The sequence below is a fragment of the Mastigoproctus giganteus genome, chromosome 10 (genome assembly GCF_048544385.1).
Source record: "Mastigoproctus giganteus isolate SK-2022 chromosome 10, ASM4854438v1, whole genome shotgun sequence".
NCBI classification, from domain to species: domain Eukaryota; kingdom Metazoa; phylum Arthropoda; class Arachnida; order Uropygi; family Thelyphonidae; genus Mastigoproctus; species Mastigoproctus giganteus.
This window is the reverse complement of record NC_143584.1, coordinates 172113850-172135607: the sequence shown is the minus strand read 5'-3', so window position 1 is coordinate 172135607 and position 21758 is coordinate 172113850. Positions and strand designations below refer to the sequence as shown.

The 21758-nt window shown below is 34.9% G+C and overlaps 1 protein-coding gene across 1 annotated transcript; it reads left to right on the top strand.

Moving 5' to 3' along the window:
• Positions 1 to 1342: 1342 nt before the first annotated feature.
• Positions 1343 to 18847, top strand: LOC150079484 (dual specificity protein phosphatase 19-like). Its single transcript, XM_090383395.1, has 2 exons — positions 1343 to 1769; positions 17945 to 18847. Exons 1-2 carry the CDS (start codon positions 1529 to 1531, stop codon positions 18373 to 18375), a joined length of 672 nt encoding a protein of 223 aa, XP_090239521.1. The 5' UTR covers positions 1343 to 1528; the 3' UTR covers positions 18376 to 18847.
• Positions 18848 to 21758: the final 2911 nt, after the last annotated feature.

The window sequence follows — 21758 nt, the reverse complement described above, 5'->3', positions numbered from 1 at the left end:
TGAAATAACTCACATGAGGTTCACCTGAGTTATCCCGGATTTTTCATCTAGCACTTTAAGCAAATCGGTCTCTACCATTTTTACAACTATCATGCCCCATCAGCCAAATAAACAGGAGCGCCATATGATGTGGAACATTGTGACCAAAGTAGTTGACTGCCAGTTATTGCCCTTTATCCAAACAAACAAAAAAAATCAAAATCAGAGGGACAAATAATTCCATTTGGCAATATGATCCACCCAAACAACTTCGTACCGATAACTAACTAACCAATCATGAACGTTCTGTCGATCCGCTATTAGAAAATTCGACAGAATGTGTCATACAGCACAAATGTAGAATTTCCTGTTTGCATAATTTATCCGGGTAACATCTAATCAACTTTATGATTCAGTAAGACAACCCACTTCGCCTCCCACACACAATATTCCCCCAATGAAATAGAAATCCTTCCCTTAAATGGTTAAGTGACAAACTAAGAGAATTACAAGTGTAGCTAATAAAATCAATCCTAAACAAAAAAAAGGGACGATATAATTTAAATTATATTAACAACAGTGCACAGGGAAAAATTATTTACTTCTGGTTTAATGTAATTTATAATTATTGCATTGTTGTTAATGTACTGTAATTACAATTACAGGATTCAGTAAATCTCAGGACTTTATAATGAAAACCAGGTCGGCGTGAATGAAATGATTATTCCTCATAACCGCAGCCAAGGAGTCATTTCAGTAATGTGAAACATAAATAAATAAATAAATAAAAACAGATGTTAAACCTGCTGCGTACACATTGCAAAATATAACCCGTAATCCGACGCAAAAAAAAAAAAAAAAAAAAAAAAAAAATCTCGTCCATAATAAATGTTGCGTTTGCATACCGACTGCTAAAAAAAAAAAAAAAAGTTACAATTAAGTTTCTAAGCTCTTCTGGTGGTAGTGGCCTTACCAAGTATAAACAGCAATTTATTTATACTAAGCAATTCTAAGCAATTTATATTAAGCAATTCTAATAGAAAGAGTCTGCATACTAGCACTTTAAAAAATATGGAGAGGCGACAACTTCATTTAATGAAGAACTGGAAAAGTTTTTGGAGCTTTTCTTTCTCAAAGGACATTTCTGTAACCTTCGATTTCCAACCACTTTTATTTCCCTATTTGCAAAAGCTGCCAAATTAACCCACTTTCCTTCCAACCTCCCTCTCCTGCGTCACACTACTCACAACTGGTGCTGATTTCAGAATTCTCAGAATGAGCAGCGACAACGCACGTGGACTACCTGTAGATAACAGTCAACCGCGCCAAATATTTAAACGTCTGCCTGGCTGGACGAAAGCCAACTTTTCTATAGCTAGAACGGTGTTGCCAGCGGACGAAGGAGGAGTGTCTAGCAAAACTTTTGACGGATGTAACCAGCCGCACACGGTAGCGTTTATCATATCGGCAAGGCAGTTCTTTGCACGAAAGCGAGTTCCACCAGGTGCGTTTAGTGAAGCGGTTGGCTGACGGGGTTTACAGCACAAAAATGGATCGTAGTGGGTTCAGAAGTCGTAGTCTGCTTTTGGATGAAGTTCGATCCTATCTTCCCACGAGATTGAGACCGGTTCAAACCAGGATTACTACAATAGGTGGTTCGCATCTCCTGGAAGAAAAAGATCCATTCAGAGGAAAATATCTTTCGAGGGTAGTAGGAGGAGGTTCATGGTATGTAGGCGACCTACGACCGGATCTACAAGTCGGAATGGTGTTGCCTGGCTTGCTTGTAGGTAAGTGCGAGGACTTCACGTATCGTTGATATATATCAATAATAATTAACTGTATTAACAATAACCCTTGAATGCTGATGGTAAAGACCTCGTAGAACAAGTTAGTCCAAGAAGAATTGCTCTCTTGCGCAGTGTATTTTTCAGTTAGGATGACAGAACTATGAATTTATAAAGTAAGGCTTATTACGGAGATGTTTTGACAATTGTACGGTAAAGAATTATCACAATACGCAAAAGTATATCAAAGGAAAACCCACAATGTCAACAAACTTTTGTTATTTTCAGAATAATGATAGAAATGATAAAATATGCAAGTGGTGGCAAGGATAAATGAATTCTGTCAGCACTGAATGAAGTTCAAAAGCGACTGGCTTGACTAGCAGATCAAATTCAGCACAAAATAATCATAAACGTAACATGAGACCCACTTCTCGTTCCCTGAGTCATACTATTCTGAAACGTAGTTTGTACAGTCAGGAGGTTCCAATATTGTACTAAAATGTGACAGCTGTGATGTCTTTCTTTCTTTCGTGAATGAACCGGAGATACATTGCTTCTTGTGCAGAACAAGCATCATTCCCAATACTTTATCCTAGTGATCACAGAAATAGCAGAGATTACCGGCACTTCATTCACAAAGAACAGAAAACAGATAAACCAACAACTCTTCCTTGTTGCACTTTCACGCTAAGCTGTTTAGTTGAGGCATGATTGATTAGGAAAGAAGAATACCAAACAGGAAGTTAAAACTTCCTCTTTGGCTTAAGACTTGTTCTGCGTCTTATCTTCGTTTAAATCTTGTTCGTCGACCTCCCTTAACGGTATCTGCTTGTTTAACTTGTTTACTGTTGCTGAGAATATAAAGAATTGCACTACTCAGATTATATTACTAGGATTTCTTTATTTCTACCTATCAAAAATCTATAAGAATAAAATTTTATTCAAAATACTTTGAGTATATTTAGGACGAATACAATTTATGGCTAAATTTGAGATACTGAAGGAAGAAATGGGAAGGTAAATAACCTGATGAAGAATTGAAAACCATCGGTTATTGTTTGTTTATTTATCCAATGTTAAACATACTATAGATAACAGGCAAGACCTACAATACCATATATAGTACAATGTCGAAATCACGGCGCCCTAAATCACGGCACAATTGAGATTGGTTGTATGCATACAGCGCAGATGTCTTGCAATCGCGAAAAAAAATAAAACGGCAAGTCACGTGGTTACTTATTTGTTTACGTTCGCCATGTTCAAAGTGAATTCTGTACTGATGTCACGGATTATACCGCAGTATTACATTTACTTTAAATTAAAACCCCTCACTATGGCTCCTAAATTTAATAAACCTCAACAGAGAAGAAAAGAAGAACAACATTAAAGCTTAGTGACAAATTTGATATAATCCAAACTATTAAATTAGGATATACCCATGTGCATTGTGTCTGTAAATTGCGTGTGTTCTCTACTCGATCTGCCTGATTTGCTGGACGAAAAACCCCAGTTTGTGGGGGGAAACTTTGCTATCTACGCCTGAGACCAACTAATTCAGCCACGGTGTGAAAAAAAAAGCTTATAAAAGTTCCTCGCGTCATCGACGGGATTCGAACCCGGGTCTTTTCCATCCGGTGTGTGGAGGATGGCGACTATATCACTGTGCTATCCGGGCAGACTAAACTTGATATAGTAAAGAAAATAGAACGGGACATAAGCAGAAGTGTATTAATGGCAGAATATAACACTAGATCGTCAACATGTTTTTTTTTTTTATGTGCAGTTAATAAAATTGCATTCTTAATCTCTCTATTTCTTATTTGGCCTCATTATTTCTTCATTAAATACATTAAAAATAAAAAAAACTTTCTAGATAACAGAAAAATCGAAATAATGGCACCGTGAATCCCCGAAGGTTCCGTTATTTCGCAATTCTACTGTATGTCATATAATCAGACAAATTCACAATTTCAATTTATATACTGTATAGTCAATTATTCTTCTGAGATTTCTTTGACAAAGTTGGGAAAATGAGAGAATGAATCGACTTGGAAATGACTGGCAAACTTCCGCAGCAACAGGAAGTTGTGCTACAGAAAAGTACGCTAAAAGGTATCCCTCACGAGTAGAGGACAAACTGTGGATAGCACGGAAATATAGTTTCCACTAAAAAAAGATAATAAATTAATACATGACTGACTGCATGAAGCTGTAGGGCCATGTTGATTCATACAGAGAGAGAGAGTGGAACTTCTTGCAAATTTTTGCATAGGCTTTGGTATATGATGGGATGGCAGAAGCAGAAGAATCAGATTTAACTGTATGGACTCGATTACGTTGAGGATATTTTTGGTGTAGTAACCACACCATGCTGTAATCAACAATGGATAATAGGCCTGCTAAGAGTTGGATTAAGAAGTTTTTGTCCAACTTAAATGGTGAAGTGAATTTACGAATGATGACAAGAAACCAAATCTCTCGAGGAATAAATATAATTCACGTGGCTGAGAAAATTTATTGGCAAGGCATAAGGTAGACTATTTCACAACAGGAGATAGGTTAAATTCAAATTTAATTTAAATTTCTATTTTATATTAAAATCTAATTAACACTAATTTCAAAAGTAGTGTTTTAGTTTAAAAAAAATCGATCTAAAAACTTCTTACTGGCTTTCGGTTATGATAGAGAAAAACCGTAAAACTAAACTAATTAATTGTAGGTTGATAAATTAGCCAAAAAACTAAATCATATTTATCAATACCTCGTATTAGAATATATTGATTAAAATGTCAGTTCACTGACTTTATAAAGATCCCCATAATTCTCAAGGAATATTAACTAAAACAAATTTTAAATGCACAAAATACGATACCGCATGGGCTATGTAAATACATATATCGCTATCTCCATAACAGCTACAGGGATCCGTATGATCGGTCCCTCACACTTAAAGAGATATGGTTTGCTGCGAGCACTTCATATACTGTACTTTGTGGCATAAGAGAAGAAATTTCTATCCTTCTTAATGACACGATTCTGATAAGTTCCAGATATAGAAGGGTATAAATATTTCGCTTCTAAAGAGTTTGCAGAGGCAAGGCAGATAGACCATTTTTAGAAATCCCTAAATACGTTACCAAGGTTACCGTTCCTGGTTTAGAGGCAACTTCAGAACTGCTAGTACTAAGACAGTAAAGCTGAGTGAAAACACACGCAAGCATTCATTCAGAAAATGATTTCGAAATCAGCTGGTCATTTCCAGATGGGGTGGCTTGTGTTAGTTTTCTTGGCGTGCGTATACGTACTACAATGTTTAAATCAATTTTATGAAGCAGTGATTTCATATCTCAGGTTGTAACCGCCAGTCAAATAATAATTTAGGAACTTCTTTGAAGATAACCTCATCTCTTTATTCTGCTTATATTTATATTTCCATTTAGTCAGTTTTAAATTAAAAGAAAGAAGACAAAAAAATATATATATATATTTATTTATTTATTTATTTATTATTATTTTTTTTTAAATCAGAATTGGCCTCGAGTTCTGTTTGCGTTTAAGGGTCGCCCAAATTATGAGGTCCTAGGACCTCATAACTTATACTAATTTATTTTTTCTGATTTCCGGGTGTCACGATTCATTTGTAAATTTGCCTCGAACCTGTAATCGGTGCTGATATTTGGAACAAACTTCGCATTGCTGAATTTAGCAGCTAAATACCAAGAAGGACGCCGTGTTTGAATGCAGCAGTAATCAAATGAGAACACTTGATTACTACTGTCTTAGAAGCAAACCATTCCATATACACACAACCTTACTGTCGTCTGAGTGAAATAAAAACTACTTGTTTATCCCAAGTGCTAATTATAGACTACAGTATTTTTAAAGCTTTAAAAACTTTCTTCAAAAATCCTAACGTGCAAGCAGAAACATCACTGCTAACATTTACTGTCTGTGTATTCTTCTTACGTGTTTCGATCAGTGATGGTTACCCCACGGAGACTAGCTACTCTACGCGCCCACTATAATTTATGATAGCAGATCACCCGCATCATAAATTAGACTGACGCCATATAATGACTTTCTCGATATCAGAGAATCAGTGCGGTATGTTGTAGTGCGTGGTTGGACTGTAGTTTCACTGTTGATGCCTGCAAACAATGAAACTATATTTAGACTGCACGGTTAGCAATGCCGTTTTCTCCAAATGAGCTGAAGACGTACGACACACTCTAGACAAACAGATATCGTCCTGCACGCATAAGATTTATAATGTCTGGACACAGAAGCCGTGGAGTGAAGAACTCTGAAAGCAGGCTTCAACAAAATCGATTTTACTTGCGAGTGATTTCGAACCATTATGTTCCGGGTACTCCGGTTGAAATGTTGTTCATGCTCAATTAAGATAATTTGAAATTTACGATAAGCTAGAAGGGGCCCTTAATGAAGTTGAGAGAAAAAAAATGTGTAAAGGTTTGTTGACAACGACCTAAGTGGAAGAAATATAAAAAAAAAAAGAAAAACTCCAAAATGTTTGAGACGGTACAACTCTTCACAAGGACTGTAAGAAACTTCAGAATAAATTTTGGAGTTTTCTAAATCTAAAATTTCTTCCAATCATTTTTTTGTACTTTGATAATTGGAGGATTTCATTTTACCCTCTTAAATTGGCATTGCATTTGGTTATCATAATTCTGTCAGCATACAGAGACATACCGTCTCGGTTGAGTTTTCCGATGTTATTTCCCCGTTTGGTCGACGTTTAGTTCTTCAGCAAAAACATTATATATGAAGCTACGAAGAAACAATCAATCATAGATTTGCCTGTATATGTGGGTTCACAAAAAAAAAAAAAAAAAAAAAAGCCAGCAGTTTAACCATTCCATTAGTGGGAGAACCCAGTGAAAATTTCCCGATATTATCCTAATTAAATCGGAATGGACTGAAGTGGCGTTCAGACTTATAAGCTTACTTTTTAAAATGAAGCTTACAGCGTTCCACTTGTAAAAATTTCAAAACAAATTTTCCAAAATGCTAAGATGGTCACTGCCGATTACAAGTTCGATCAAAGTTGTAATTAATCGTGTAATCCTAATGTTAGAGCTAATTAGAATTGGTGTATAACATATGCATGCATGTGTCGGATAAGCGTCTGATAAAAATAGATACTATACATTTAATTGTAATTTTGGTCTATTAAACACTGTGCCATTTTCGGTTTCCAGTACATGTCCTCTCTTCATAATGTTTTCTGTCCAAAAAAAAAAAAAAAGTGTGTAAAAAAAATAGTAAGTGTATGCCAGAATTTCTTCCGAAAATTTAAACGCACTGCTGAGAAAAGACGATTGTCCACAAGGTCTTTGATGCATAGGGGTTGTATAGATTATTCCCTGAAGTAACTAAGACCACGAGGCATCAGTATATCGCAATGGTTTTCAATCGGAGTGCCGCAACAACATTCCAGGGGTGCCACGTAATTTGGATTTAAGTCACTAAAACTTATTATTTTTTTTAAAAATTTATATGTTTATTTCATTATAAAACGGTGTACAGTATCTTTTTAAATTTTATGGCAATCTATAATTGATGTTTACTTAGTACTTCTATATAAAGAATAAATTTATTGTATTTGTATTATGAAATGTAATTTTTATAATTATATTATTGCAATAACTATCATATAACATATATATTTTTTAATATTATATATACACAGAGAGAGAATCGGATCTAACAGGCAGAAAATTGAACGGGGGTGCCGCAAAATAAAATAAATTACTTAGGGGTGACGTTATTAAAAAAAGGTTGAAAACCACTGATATATCGTATCTGTAGTCGGCCTATGTTCTATTTTCAGTGGGCATGTTTTACGAAATTCCAGTTTCTGGAATGGAAAAAAACATACAATAATGCCTTCCCATCGCGACAAGAAGTATTTCTGAACTCTGCCGGGACAAGATGGGGAACGGATTTCAAACCTTTTCTACACAGTGTGATAAAGCAGTTACAGTGTACCACAGTCGATCCTTCATGTGGGAAGTGCAGTCGTGCTGAGTGCATCCCTAGCTTCTTTTTATATATATTTTTTTTTTCCTTGTGGCATTCTTGATTTAGCCAACTCTGTGGTTTAAAAGTTTGCAAAATAATTCTTTCTATAAATCTGTCCATATTTTCTATGTATTTGCACTTGTATGATTGGTTATATACCAACATTCCAGATTGACCTGTTCTGTTTTTCGATGGTAACATTAAGTTAAGCTGGGTATCGGTCCATTAATACTATCTGTGTTTCCGCTGTTGGCACTGAAACGTTTCACAGACCTCCATATCGTCTCGCTAAAGTTAAAATGTTTTAAGTGCTCTCTCTCTCTCTCTCTCAGATACAAAATGTTACCAGTTGTCATGACAACGAGATAACAGTTTCTTAGAAACTTGATATTTTTGATTATTATTCTTTCTTTCTTTCTTTCGCGTGCTTTCTACGTATTTCCGATACGCCTTGTTCTAGTTATTTCGAGGAATCAATAAATAAACTCAAAAGTGCTGCTTCCTCTATTTTTATTATTTCTATAGACGATATAAGAGAGCTATTGAAACAACTGGATTTAGCAGCAAAATTATATTATCCATATTCTCGCAGCTGTTTTCAAAGAAAAACAATTTATAAGACAAAAAAAAAATAAATAGTATGGGTACGGAATAAAGGTTCTAAGCAAAGGGAGGAAAAATAAAAGTCAAAAAACAGAGGAAGGTTTCTTTTTTCTGCGAAATGAAATATTAAATTTAAATGTCATGTAATGTGAACATGTGTGGTGATAGTACTGTGCGCATATTGGCACATTCACGAATTTTAGACAATAGGACATTGCCAAAATGTGTCAACAGTTCCTCAATACGTCATCAACTTATTACTCAACTTTACAGCAGACATCCCTCAAATTCGTTTATTTATGGGCGCTTTCCTCCGCATGTATAATAAGAAGACAACCTTGTTTGTTTGTTTTTAAAGTGGTGCACAGCGCCAATCGGACGAGACAGTTTAATCTGAAATGTTTCCTCTAGAAAATCTGACGAAACAAATTGCAAACGCCTCTTATGGACATTTTTCTAAACGTGGAGTCGAAGATAAAACACATCTTTGTGCGCGTGTTTTATTGTTGAATCAACAGCAAACTTTTCTGGCCCTGCTCCAAAACCTAATTTTCTAGCCTAAGTGCTTGCGCTATTACGAAACTCCCACATTGTTGAGTATTGTTGTTCCCTTTACAAATTAGGAGATTTAGAAGATATCTAAAGTGTCAGCTTCTTGTATGAAACACGTTATTCAACCTCGTAACCTCCATTTATAGGAACGTGTTTATAGCTAATAGTACCAGTTGCTGCCATATTTTAGTTGTTATAATGATAAACAAGTTAGTTAATGTAGGCAATGCGTTACATTTCAGGCGCGTTAGCAAATAATTCATGATTCAAAACAAAGAAAAAAGCAACGAATTTTATACGCGAACTGAGAATTTCTTTTCTGCGCATCCGCCACATTGATTCCTCCAACCAGCGCGTGACAACAGACATAATATCCAGTGCTTTAGCTAGAATATACAAAATATGGATAGCATATATAATATGCATGAAAAAAAAAGAAAAAAAAAAGAAATAATAACTGCCGAATTTCTATCAGTCCGATTTACAAATCTTTTTAAAAGGACAAATATAAAGTGTCATAAAAATCCATCCACCAGGAGCAAAGTTATTACATGCGGATGAACAGACAGACAGATGTACATAGTGAATGCGATAGGCGCATTATGCATATACGTTAACGCGTCTAAAAAAAAGTTACAATCATTTGATTGTTTCTTATTAAGCTACAACATCGTGGGCAGTTATTGGTTGGCATCTGTTTTATTTTCATCTTTTAACAACGGTATTTATATTCTTAATTGGCTCTCAAAATATCAAAATGTCTGTAACAAGTCAACAAGACCAATCCAACTAATCTATCGAGGGATTTTATATTCGTCAATGATAATATCGTAACTATTGGCCGCTTCAGCTGTTTTCTTGTTAAATTTGAATGTTATTATGCAATGATTTGCGCTTATCCTTAATTAAAACATCTTTTGTTTCGTGTTTCATCCTGAAGTGATCCTGAAGTCCGTGTTAAAGTCCACTGTTGTTATTCAAATTGTCAACGACCTTTTTAACTTATCGTTTACTGATATACTTCTGTACGTGTAGCTGATAGATCTGGAGAAGCAATCCTAAAAGCAACGGTCGTTTCCCTTCCCCTTCAGAAACTCTATATCAGTAATTTATTAATTACTAAAAATTAACAAAGCTAACAATGTAAAAATTTAAGGGCGATAAAATCCTAAGGAATCGTTGACAAGAACTTGTTAACTTATTATCGCTATTACCAGTAATTATATAGTGATAGTTAAATCGTATTTTTAATTCACAGCACTACTTTACACTGGAGTAATTTGCATTTATCTTATGGCTGCTGTCAGGAAGGATTTTGGTACAGTTTTGAAATCGTGGCATTCGTGCTTTTATCGAATATCAGGCCATAAAATTCGGTTATCCTCTACGACTGAATTGTTTGCCAAGGACAACAAGCATTACGGATAAACTAGAATAAAGGACAAAATCTTATCGAGAAATGGGCAACATCACTCCGCAGCACAATGTGCATGAAAGACTGAAAGTGAAATACATCATAACGCTAGTACTTTCATAACAATTTGAGGAATGCTACAATATTATCCTTATTATACCAATTTCCAAAGAATCTGAGCTGTAGAGGGTTGTTACAGCCTTTCAATGATAGGCCTTATCCCATTCTTGCCTTCCTGACAAAGCGAGAGACACTATCTCTTGGCAACCGTCACTTATCAAGAGTATTCCTAACACCAAATCAGTCCTATTAAGCCATTTCTGTTCTCATTATGCAACGCATACTTTTTTTTTTTTTTTTTCTCGATGCAGCTGCACACTAATATTCAAGTGTCTGTTCTCTAACAGATGTATTTGCTTCTTTCTGCTTTGTTCGAAACATGTCTGTGGACTTTACAGTTGGCATAGCAACGCACTCATCCCTACTAGACGCGTCTGTGCGCTGTTCGGCAAAACACTGTTTGTCCTCGTTTCCTGGGTAAATACAAGTATAATGAAAGAGCAGCGTCAAGAGCTGTGCCCTTCAAGTTCGTATGGAGAGAAAGGAAGGGAGGGGAGGGATTAAAGAAAGAATGCCGCAGTTAAAATTCAATGTCATATAAGAAATGATTATTAACGACACAAACAATGAGGAATGCAGTTTCTGACACACATACACGTAGATGACAACGTATGAATATTTAACCTCTCTCATTTTGCCTGCCATCCTTCCCTTGATTCGCATGACCTTCAGCATGTTTGTCTCTTGGGAAGAGTCCAACATTCGCGTTATTTTTAAACCTCCTGCGTGATTACTCACTCGGTGTGATGTAACTGGTCCAGAATGGCGTGATTCCTCCACGTGCTTACATGGGAAATAGGCAAGCTATTGCCACATATATATTGTATTAAAACAGTATTTGGCACACGATCTTATACATCTTAGTTTTAATACTTCCGGTATAAGCGTGTACCCTCCAGTGTTCACTTTTATCTCTTCTTTCTAATGCACGTGAAGAAAAGTGGGGAGAGGCATCGCCATTCCGGATGGTATTTTGAAACCCCACTAGCATTCAAACTTTCTTTTATTGTCCCCACTACAGTATCCAGCAACATTGTTGAGATAATTTTCTATTTAATTGTGCCATTTCTTCTACTCCTGTAAAAATAACAAAAACAACATTATCTTAAGGGAGAACTCTGAGTGTCCTTGAACGATGTCAGCGCATTCGACTAGAGTGCATGATGCTCTCTGGCGTAGTTTCATTAAATAAATGTATGCACGCACATTTTCCCTATCCATCATTACCAGTGCTATTCATTCAAACCTACATCATATTTCTCAAAGAGCATGGAGATTTTTAAAAGAAAGTAGACGAAGCATGATTTATTTAAGAAAACATTCTAACACATACACAGACAATGCATGCATAAGGCGCTTCATTACAGCTGGCATGAATCAGATCTAGAACTGACTCATAGGGCTGTCTTCCTTTGCACCAAGTACTCAATTATAATTACCACTGCCAAAGTAAGGGAGGCACCCTCCTACACTGCATATAGCCCTATACGGTATATGTAATAAGCATGTATTAATGGTAGTTACATCGTATTCCGTCACTATACTCGCCAAAGAAGATATGCGTCATTTGGTTGAAAACTGATTATCAATTAAACTTTTCTTTCTGAAGAGGATGAAAGAATTGAGAAAAATGCGTTATAAAGTTATGGTTTGTTAAATAGTCATTCTACTTTTAAAATAACCTTGCATTATAGAGCCATTCCTTCTTGCTTAACACCGTAGTAAAGTTACGGGTATTTATAATTAGAACAATTCTATATATGTAATCATAAATAAAATTGCCTACTCCTCAGCTTAACTGTAGCAATTCGAAAATAAAATAACTGTAAAACTGTTTTATTTTATCGTGAGATGGCAGCACAGGAGTACAAACTGATAAGATTACGTCTGGAACTTTTTTTTAATAAACTTCGATAAAGAATGCATTTTATGTAAATATTCATACTACTCTAACACATATACAGTCCAGTGTGTAAAAGGTGGCATGTGTATTAGGTGTTTCAATACAACTGGCATTTACGCTCTTCCAGATCGCAAGACTGTCGCTTGTTTCGAAGTAAAATTTAAGTACGACCAAAACAAAGTGAATGCCTGCCAAAAGGTCGAGCAATCACGACGTTCATTCAAAGGGATTACATTGAAAGGGATCTCGCGGGGAGGAAGGTAGAGGGGGGGATATACAAAACGAGACAGAAATAAATGGACTGGTGCTGAAGGATTCCCTGTTTCCTTTGTACAGAGACAAATATGAGCAACAAGCACAGAAAGATAAATGATGCAAGAGGGGAAAAAATTATACGTTTGCTTAGCTTGGTGCATACCAATGTAAAGAACATTGACCTCTACCATGAATTGGGACACTATATGAAGAAAAAACAAACATTCAATGGGTAGAAAAAAGAAATATCTCTTATTTCCCCGTACCCAATGAGTTTTAACGACATCAACAGTCCTCTAGGAGATAATTTCTAAGAGTTTTTTCAATGTGGAAACTGGACCATTGCTTATACTCCTCCCTTAAGGCAGCGACTAGTTTTCTGCTTGAATTGTGAAGGTTCAAGACCTTTTTCTTCTATTCTGTTCCAGATATCTGTTATTGAGTGTGCATGTCTCTTATATCTACTTAACTGGTACTGCCATTTATTTGTCATGTGACCTGTTGAATTACCCATTACTACAACCATAGTAAGGCATCCTAATACATGTTGGGGATAGTATACGCAATCTATTACAGTCATTCTAAACCATTATGGTACTCTATCTAAAAGTTTTATTTTCCGTTAAGGTTTTCCGCCTTATCCTTTAAGACAACATCTGTCAATTACCGTGTGCAGTTTACCATGTCGTCATCTGAAGAATTGTAGAAACTATTTTGTGCAGCCTTAAACTGCTGTAATTATTTTCATTTCATTTTTCTATTTTATTTTCTGTATTACATTTTAATTAAATCATTAATTACAAATGGTTTAATTAAACCAATAATGAATTTAATGTTACGTTTAAATGAGTATTGAAAACATGTAACCGAAGTGTACTGATGATGCAATTTCGAGATTATTAAAAAGAATGAACAAATTCTACAGAAAGGTCCGTGGTGGCTCGATTGCATGATGAAGTGAGTGCTAAGGTGCTGTCCCAATGAAAGACTAAAACTGTGAAACTTTTGTGATACCCAAATATGAGAGACTTAAAACATGGGAGAGATGGATAATTCGCTTTCCTGCCGGAGATGGTGTCTGCTTCTAACGCAGGGCCTCCAACTAGTTCGGCGATAACATTGTAGAATGGCAAGTGCTCTGTTCTCTCGTCGGATCGATTTTTCGTCCAGTGTGCTACAAGTGCTCCACTTCCGACGAGTTCCCCGATTTTCAGTGCAGCACACTTCAATCAGTGACGCACTTGTAGTACCAACTTGATCCAATAGATCAAAATTCATTTCTAAACACTTCTTTAATCGAGGCTTAGTTAAACGATCTGAGGTGGAGGAAGGTTTCGTCGTGAGATATTTCTCGAATTTTTTTTTTTTTTTTTATTATTACCCAGTCCACACAACATTCAAATCGAACTGAGGATATGCATTTAAATAATTTTAAACTAAAATTAAAACTCGCATTTAAATTACATTGCGACTATTATAGATGACAAAACAGCGAGCCAACGGAACCAGCCAACCATTTCGCGAGGATGTTCCTCACTAAAACAACAGAGGAATTTCTGGATTTAAAGCCATTATAAACAACAAAACGACAAAATTCCTTGTTAATCATGCAATTTTGGAAGCATTCCGCCCCCAAAATGTAACCCCCGCACATTGACAAGGAACTAAAACATCAACTAACTCATATAACAGAAGTTATCTGAGCGTTTGAACGCGTTTAGCAAAAAAGCATAACCTACATATTTTGAAAATATTCCTTTAACAGCGCTTTCGTACGGTTAATGCGAAAATACTCCATCTGACGCGTACAGGAAACAGTGGATCCTTTCAGAGGGTTCACAGTGGATGACGCGAGAGGAACCTTTATGAATTTTTTCACTGCGTGACTGAGTTAGTAGGTCTTAAGTGATGATCTTAAGCAGGCTCGGGTCTTTTGTCCAGTAAAAAAGCTTGTCGATCAGAAAACACGCAATTTACGGACATAATACACATGGGTGTATGAGAATGTTCTCAGATAACCCTAATATGACAGTTTGAAAAAAAAACACTAAAGAAAATTAAGGGAAAGGCAATTAGATCGAGATGATTGTCATGGCAAGACAATGGCAATACCCAAGTGACTAGAAATGCATGATAAGGGAACTAAGAAATATATGCAGACAATTTATATGATCCGTCTATATATATATGCTAAATGTTATATCTGTCTACGTATAAGAAGGGATTTTTTTTTTTTTTTTTGTATTTTATTAAATGAATTTATTTGAACCCGGGACAACTATCAGCTAGGGAAGATGGCAGGACGACTTTGATACTACTGACTCCAAAAGAAAAGAAAAATAATCCAGTCAAATTATGGATTTCAGAACTAATTTAATATAGCACGCAGCAAAAGTAATGTCAAGAATAATGAGCAGAAGATAAAGAGAAAAAACTGAGGAAATAAAAGGGGAAACACATTATAAGTTCCAAAAAAAAATAATAATAAATAAATAAAATAAAAATAAAGAGCGAGAGAAACGCAATAAAAATAATGAGAATTTCAATGGAAATAAATATAGAAATGAATAAGATGTCTATTTATGTTCACAAAACAAAACTTTATCCAAATTCATAAAAAATATATATTTATTTTTGTTTTGTTAATATGGAAATTCCTGAAAGATAGTATATAGAGATTGATGTAATATGTCTTACTGGCTTTTTCTTTCATTTTTAATAAGATTAACTTAAACATACACACTAAATAATTGAAAATCAAAGAGGCCCTAAATGCAGAATGATTGGAAATTGTCCCTGACTGAGCGCAGTGAAAGTCCAACGTACAAAACATCTTCGTAACTGCTACTATTCGGATGCGAATAAAAGCGAATCCATCATACATGCGTGTACAGTACGAAAAAACATAAGATAAAAAAACAGCAAGCGTTAAGTGTTTTGCTCTTTCTGTACTGTTGAATTGTGTACGTTTACTTTAATAATTACACTACCCGACAAAATGGTTTTTTCGTCATACCTTTGGAACGAAAGTTGGTTATTCTGAACAAAATTAATGTCTTGATTATGAAAATATCAATCTTTTACTTCTGTCACGTCTACATCAAAAGATATAAGCATTTTTTATCCTTGTCTTTATACAATATCAGCATACATGGTTGTGATTATTACACACAATATATGTTACTTAGACATGTTTCCCACTCAATGATTTCCTTTTATACTCCAGATTGCTTTCCCGTTTAAGGAACCAACAGTAATCTCCCATCATGGCAGAGCCACAGCGACCTTGGTATCGTTTTTCCATTGCAGATATGTCCTCATGGAAGCGCTCTCCTTGTTCATCACTGACATCTGCTAAGTTTTGAGGAAAGAAATCCAGATGGGAATGAAGGAAATGCATTTTTAATGACATTCGGCATCCCATGTTTTTGTAACATTTCAGCAAGTTTCTCACCAGTTGCTCATAGTTCTCTTCTTTTCTCTTTCCGAGGAATCAGTGTACCACAGCCTTGAAAGATCTCCATGCAGCCAATTACACATCATAATTCTTTGAAATTCTTCATCTTTTAGGAGCTTTCTTATTTAAGGACCTATGAAAATTCCTTCCTTCAGCTCTGCATGAGATAAATTTGGAAACATTTTCAGTAAATATGCGAATCCTCTGCTTTCGTTATCCAGTGCCTTAGTGAAATTCTTAATCAGTCCAAGCTTGATGTGTCAAGGGGGAAGGAAAAACCTTTTGTAGATCAACCAATGGAACATACTTTACATTGCTTTTACTGGGAATATATTCATCTCTCTTATCCCAGTGTTGTACGATGTAGTGTTTGGCTGTTGCACGACTATCCCACAAACACAGGAAACAACAGTATTTAGTGAAACCGCCTTGCAACCCAACAAGCAGTCCAATCAATTTGAGATCGCCACAAATATTCCAACCATAGTCATTGTAACGTATAGCAGCAAGAATCTGGGACATACTATCAGAAGTTTCTTTCAGGCCAACAGCACGAAGAAGAGGAATTGATGGTAAAGTATTTCCATTATGAAGCAATACTGCTTTCAAACTTAGCTTTGACGCATCAATGAACAAACGCCATTCAGAGGTATTGTGATCAAATGTTCAGTTCATGCATAAGACCAACGACGTCTTTCCAGACACACATATTGTTTTCCATTGCAAATATCTTGAAAACTCTTCATTTTGCTTACGGTATATTGTAATGTTTGTCCCTTTGGCGAGTAAGTTCCACTGCTGTAGTCTGGATCCGAGTAATTCAGCCTTCTCTTTGGGTAAGCCAAAGTCTCTGATCAAGTCGCTTAATTCTTCTTGTTCAATGTAGTGTGGGGCCTTTTCTTTTTCTGGCTCGTAGTCCAAATCATGTGAAGTACATGGTTCCGCAACATCTGGTAAAACGATTTCTTCTGTACCTTCATCACTACTTTCAATACCCCAAGATTTTGGTGGCACAGGTACTGAAGTTCTTTACAGTGTGGCACTGGCCTAATTGCTGATGAGATATTTGATACAATGCTGGCTCTTTTTGGAAATACTGTACTTTTTATTTTTGTCATGCAGAAACAGCAGTCGTCGAATGATTCTTGGGCTCGCGCCACACCACAGGGACGGAAAAAGTAATGCTCTCAGCTTGCCATATAACCACAGTCTTAAGTTCGTTGCACAAGTAATACAACAGATATGTGGAGCCAAATTTTTTTCTTGGTCACCGATCTTGCAGCCGAAGTACAATGAAAATGCAACTTTTGTGACACTGTATATTTTCTACCTCTGAGTTTTGGGGTTCAGTGTCCACAAACATAGCAGAAGTTGCCTGGGTGATTGACGCAAGTTGAATGGTGTAATGAAATTAATAAAAATACTGACTTGTCTGGAAAAGTGCATCAAAATATACTATATTGCAAGAACAGTAATGATGTACTTGCTTAACTTTTAGCCCAATAAATAAAACCAACCAAACATTAATAAGTTTAAAAATTGCATTTCAAACAGTAACGATATCTTTGTACAGAATTCACTTATCTATCTATATCTTAAAACTGAGACGTGATAGGAAATTTTTATGATTGATTTTAAATTCTATACATAAAACTTGACCAGAAACAACCATTGATTTGCTGGAGGTAAAAATCATGTTGGGTAGTGTTATCAATGGTGTCCATAACTGCTCGAAATCAATATTTTAAATTACAGCAATTATGGTGTACACTGCCTTTTTAATGTTCACTTACTTTTTTTCTCTCTCTTTCTTGTGTTTTAAGGTTCTCAAGATGTAGCCCAAGACCTAAATTTACTCCACAGTTTTGGAGTAACTCACATTTTAAATCTAGCCACTGCCATCCCTAACTACTTCCAGACAGAGATGACCTACAAGAGGCTGGACATCCGAGACCTACCGGACACCAACATCCGTAAACACTTCGAAGACTGTTTCCAGTTCATTGACGAGGGACGAAAACGTGGATGGGTTCTTGTACACTGCAATGCCGGTATATCACGTGCCGGCACAATAGTAGTTGGTTACTTGATGAGCAGACAGAGAATGCATTTAGATGCAGCGTTAAGGAAGGCAAAGGACGCGCGACCAATCATTACTCCCAACAGAGGCTTCTTGCAGCAGTTGAAAGACTACGAAAGAGAACTGTTCGGAAAGTCCGAAGAAATTGATAGATTTTCTCGAACCATGATATAATAGATGTAGGAGTGATAAAAAATTAGTTAAGCATATCAAAGTAGGATTTACATATTGATATAAAAAATGAATGTATCTTTGTATTATTTCCATAATTTTGTATCCACGAGGGTAAGACTTGAAACTAGGTAATTTATTTTATAATGATATTTTCGAAGACATTTAATTACTTTGTATGAAAAATTCTTGATTTGGTACACAGCCTTTAATCCCGAACAAGGAATGATCACAATCAGTACACGAACAATTTTAAATTGGTTCACAGCAACAAAAAAGAAACATCGATGACTAATCGGCAATTTATTATCTTATTAATAACATCCGGAATCACATCCTCGCTGTACGAATATTTGAATTCATAATCTTATTCGTAATTGTATTCATAATTTTTAGCCAATAGATATATCTTTTTAAACAATATCTAAAGTGACGTAAAACATAGCTAGGCCATTTGAAGCTTGCTTCTTAATTTTTTTCCTGTTTTTTTTTTTTTTTTTAAATTTTATTTTGAGATACCGAAGAAAACTTCCGATTGGAAGCCTATCTCATCACGTGTATATTTAAATCCATATAGGTAGGCTGCATGAGCCCAATATTAGAGTGTTCTTTAACGGTATTCAAGCATTAGTTTCGAAGATGGTAGAGGTGTATTTCAAGGGTAGGGGTGATTAATGTGAAACTTTTAATGAGGTTTTTACATAATCTCTTCACACGTTTGAGTCAGTAACCGTTCGCTTTTGTTACTTTCATTTGAACCACCCTCTTATTTTAAGCAAATAAATCTTTATTGAATTTCTACTCAACTTTTGTGGGTTTTAATACTCTCATCTCGGTCTCCGATGAACTGGTATAAAAATTTAATGCATATTTGTCATTACTTTATACCTGTAGTAAAAGAGGAATAACTTGATAATAAAATCTGCTACATTTCATTCACAAACGTTATCTCCTTGTATCCTTGCCTAAAGAAAACATTTTTAAAGCAAGTTTGCCCTTTAATTTATATATGAAAAGATTTGTAACGTAATATTAAGTTGAACAATCAGAAAACCAATAAAGAAAATTTTTGACGAAAATAAAATAATTCATAAATATATGAATTCAAATTAAATAAACTTTGCCTACCAAATTTAATCTTCAGCTTAAAACACTGCATGAAAAGGAACTGTACTCCTAAAAGAAAGAAAGAAAAAAAATTTAGCCATTCGGAGTGTTTTCAAAAGAACACAAACTTTCATTTATTTAGTTTTTGATTTAAAAACTCATTTTAGTTTTAAGAATGCCATAAAGAATAACTTCGTCATTTACCAGGTTGATCAATAAAAAACAATTGTTTTAATTTACATGGCTGGTTAACTTCTCTTCGCCATTCAAACCAGAAACCAGGCATGGTTTTCGCATTTAAATGAGCTCACGTTTGTTTATATATATATATATATCTTGTTAAAATATATATCTTGTAAAAAAGGATCAATTGTTATTACGCATGATATTGATAATGTGTATTTTGATTTATTGATAATTTATAATCCCTTCACTTTTCTTTAACAAATATTTAAAAGGAAGACACTTCCTTTTAATAGTATATTTTTGCTATTATGTTCAGAAAAGTTGTAAGATGCAAAAGAATAGGACTGATTCCTGTCTTGTTTTTCTATTTATTTACAAAGAAGGCGAATTAGAACTGCTATTATAATTTTCATCTTTATTTCATGTCCCCTCCACAAACTCAAAAAACGTCAGGACTAGTTCATATGAAGGCAGAAAAGTTATCATATGACACTGTAAGATTGCATTTATTATTATTATTTTTCTTTTTCATAAATCCTCCAATTAAATGGGGTATCGTAGGAAAATGGGACCAGCGATGATAATAACCCCATTTCTTTACCCTGGAATTTATGTTTATAAAAATAAATATATGTTTAAATCATATAAAATTTGAGTCTAAAAGGCTATCGTTTTTTTCATGTGTAGGTGCTGTGCGAATGCATTTCATAAGAAAATATTTTTTCTTTTCATGTTTTAAAGCTTACAAATATTTATAAGTGTATTTTTATTTTGATAGACTATAACTATATCCTCAATTGCAGATGATTAAAGATGGTCATACGCTCTCTCTTAAATTGCATACGGAGGATATGTGCCAACGGAAAGTTTTACTGTGCCCGTTGATATTTTTGATTCGAGGAATGTTCGTTTAGAAACACTCGATTCGATAAGCTTGTGAACGACAATTTCTAGTAATCTTCCTCACCTCTATTTAAAATTCTAAAAAAAAAAAACACTATTTAAAAAGAAACTTTGGAAATCAATGTACCATTTTAAATCACGGGCGGTTGGAGTACTTTTCAAAGTCCCAGCTTCTGTGACATTTTCGGAATATTCTATTCCACAGGAACTCCAGTTTTCATGAGTCATGGGCGGTAACTATTTGCTTGGATAGCAAAGTCTTCGGCAGCACGTGAATTATTCCTTGATGCTGCCAGCGTGAAATTTCATTCTAACAAAATAACATAAGGGATTTTCTTAGCCAGAAAAGACGTCTGTTGTTTATAGGGAAATTTTGGTACACTGTTTCTATGACACTTTGGCATATTCTAACATGAGGTAATTTTTCATTTTGTATATTAAATTTCATTCCATGTTTCGAATCGAGTTATGACCCTCTTTATATGTGTACAGTATATCCTCCACTTTGTCTTCGTTTCTTTTGCACAGCGCCATTTCTGCTACAGAAGAAGAAAAAATTGTAATGATATACATTTCGACTCAACATCTGTCTTGTTTTTCGTAAGTAGGCTAAAATAGTGAAATGCAGCATCCACAGAATGCTTCCCTCCACACTTAATGCATATAGAAAAACTGCATAATGTTCATAAAGTTGGTGTTAATAGTTTTGCAAATCTGATCTATGGATACTATATCACTCTGTTCATAATAAACAAAAATTGTAAAAACTTCATAAGTGTTCTGTATTATTTAGAAACCTAGAGATATTGATGCAAAAACAAATAAATAAAAGTACAAATTTATTAACAAAAATAAAAATTTATTTTTATTTTTTTTAATAAATTGTACTTTTATCATTGGCACAGATCCACAGGAACTCTTCAAACTTTTAGAAATTTATCCCACCAGCTGTACTTTTAAGATACTCTGTAACACAGCTCGAAACTTACTACAAACGATGCTTCTACAAGAAAGGCCAATGGATAGTGACAACAGGTACTTACTACATACTGTACGTGCAAAGGAGGATGCTCTCAGAAGATAACAGCTATTATTAGAATGCACAATTCCAAATCTCCAGGGAGTCTCTAATAACTTGACATTAAGTTAAATATTGAATATTCATATTAAGATAACAGACTATTTTTGTA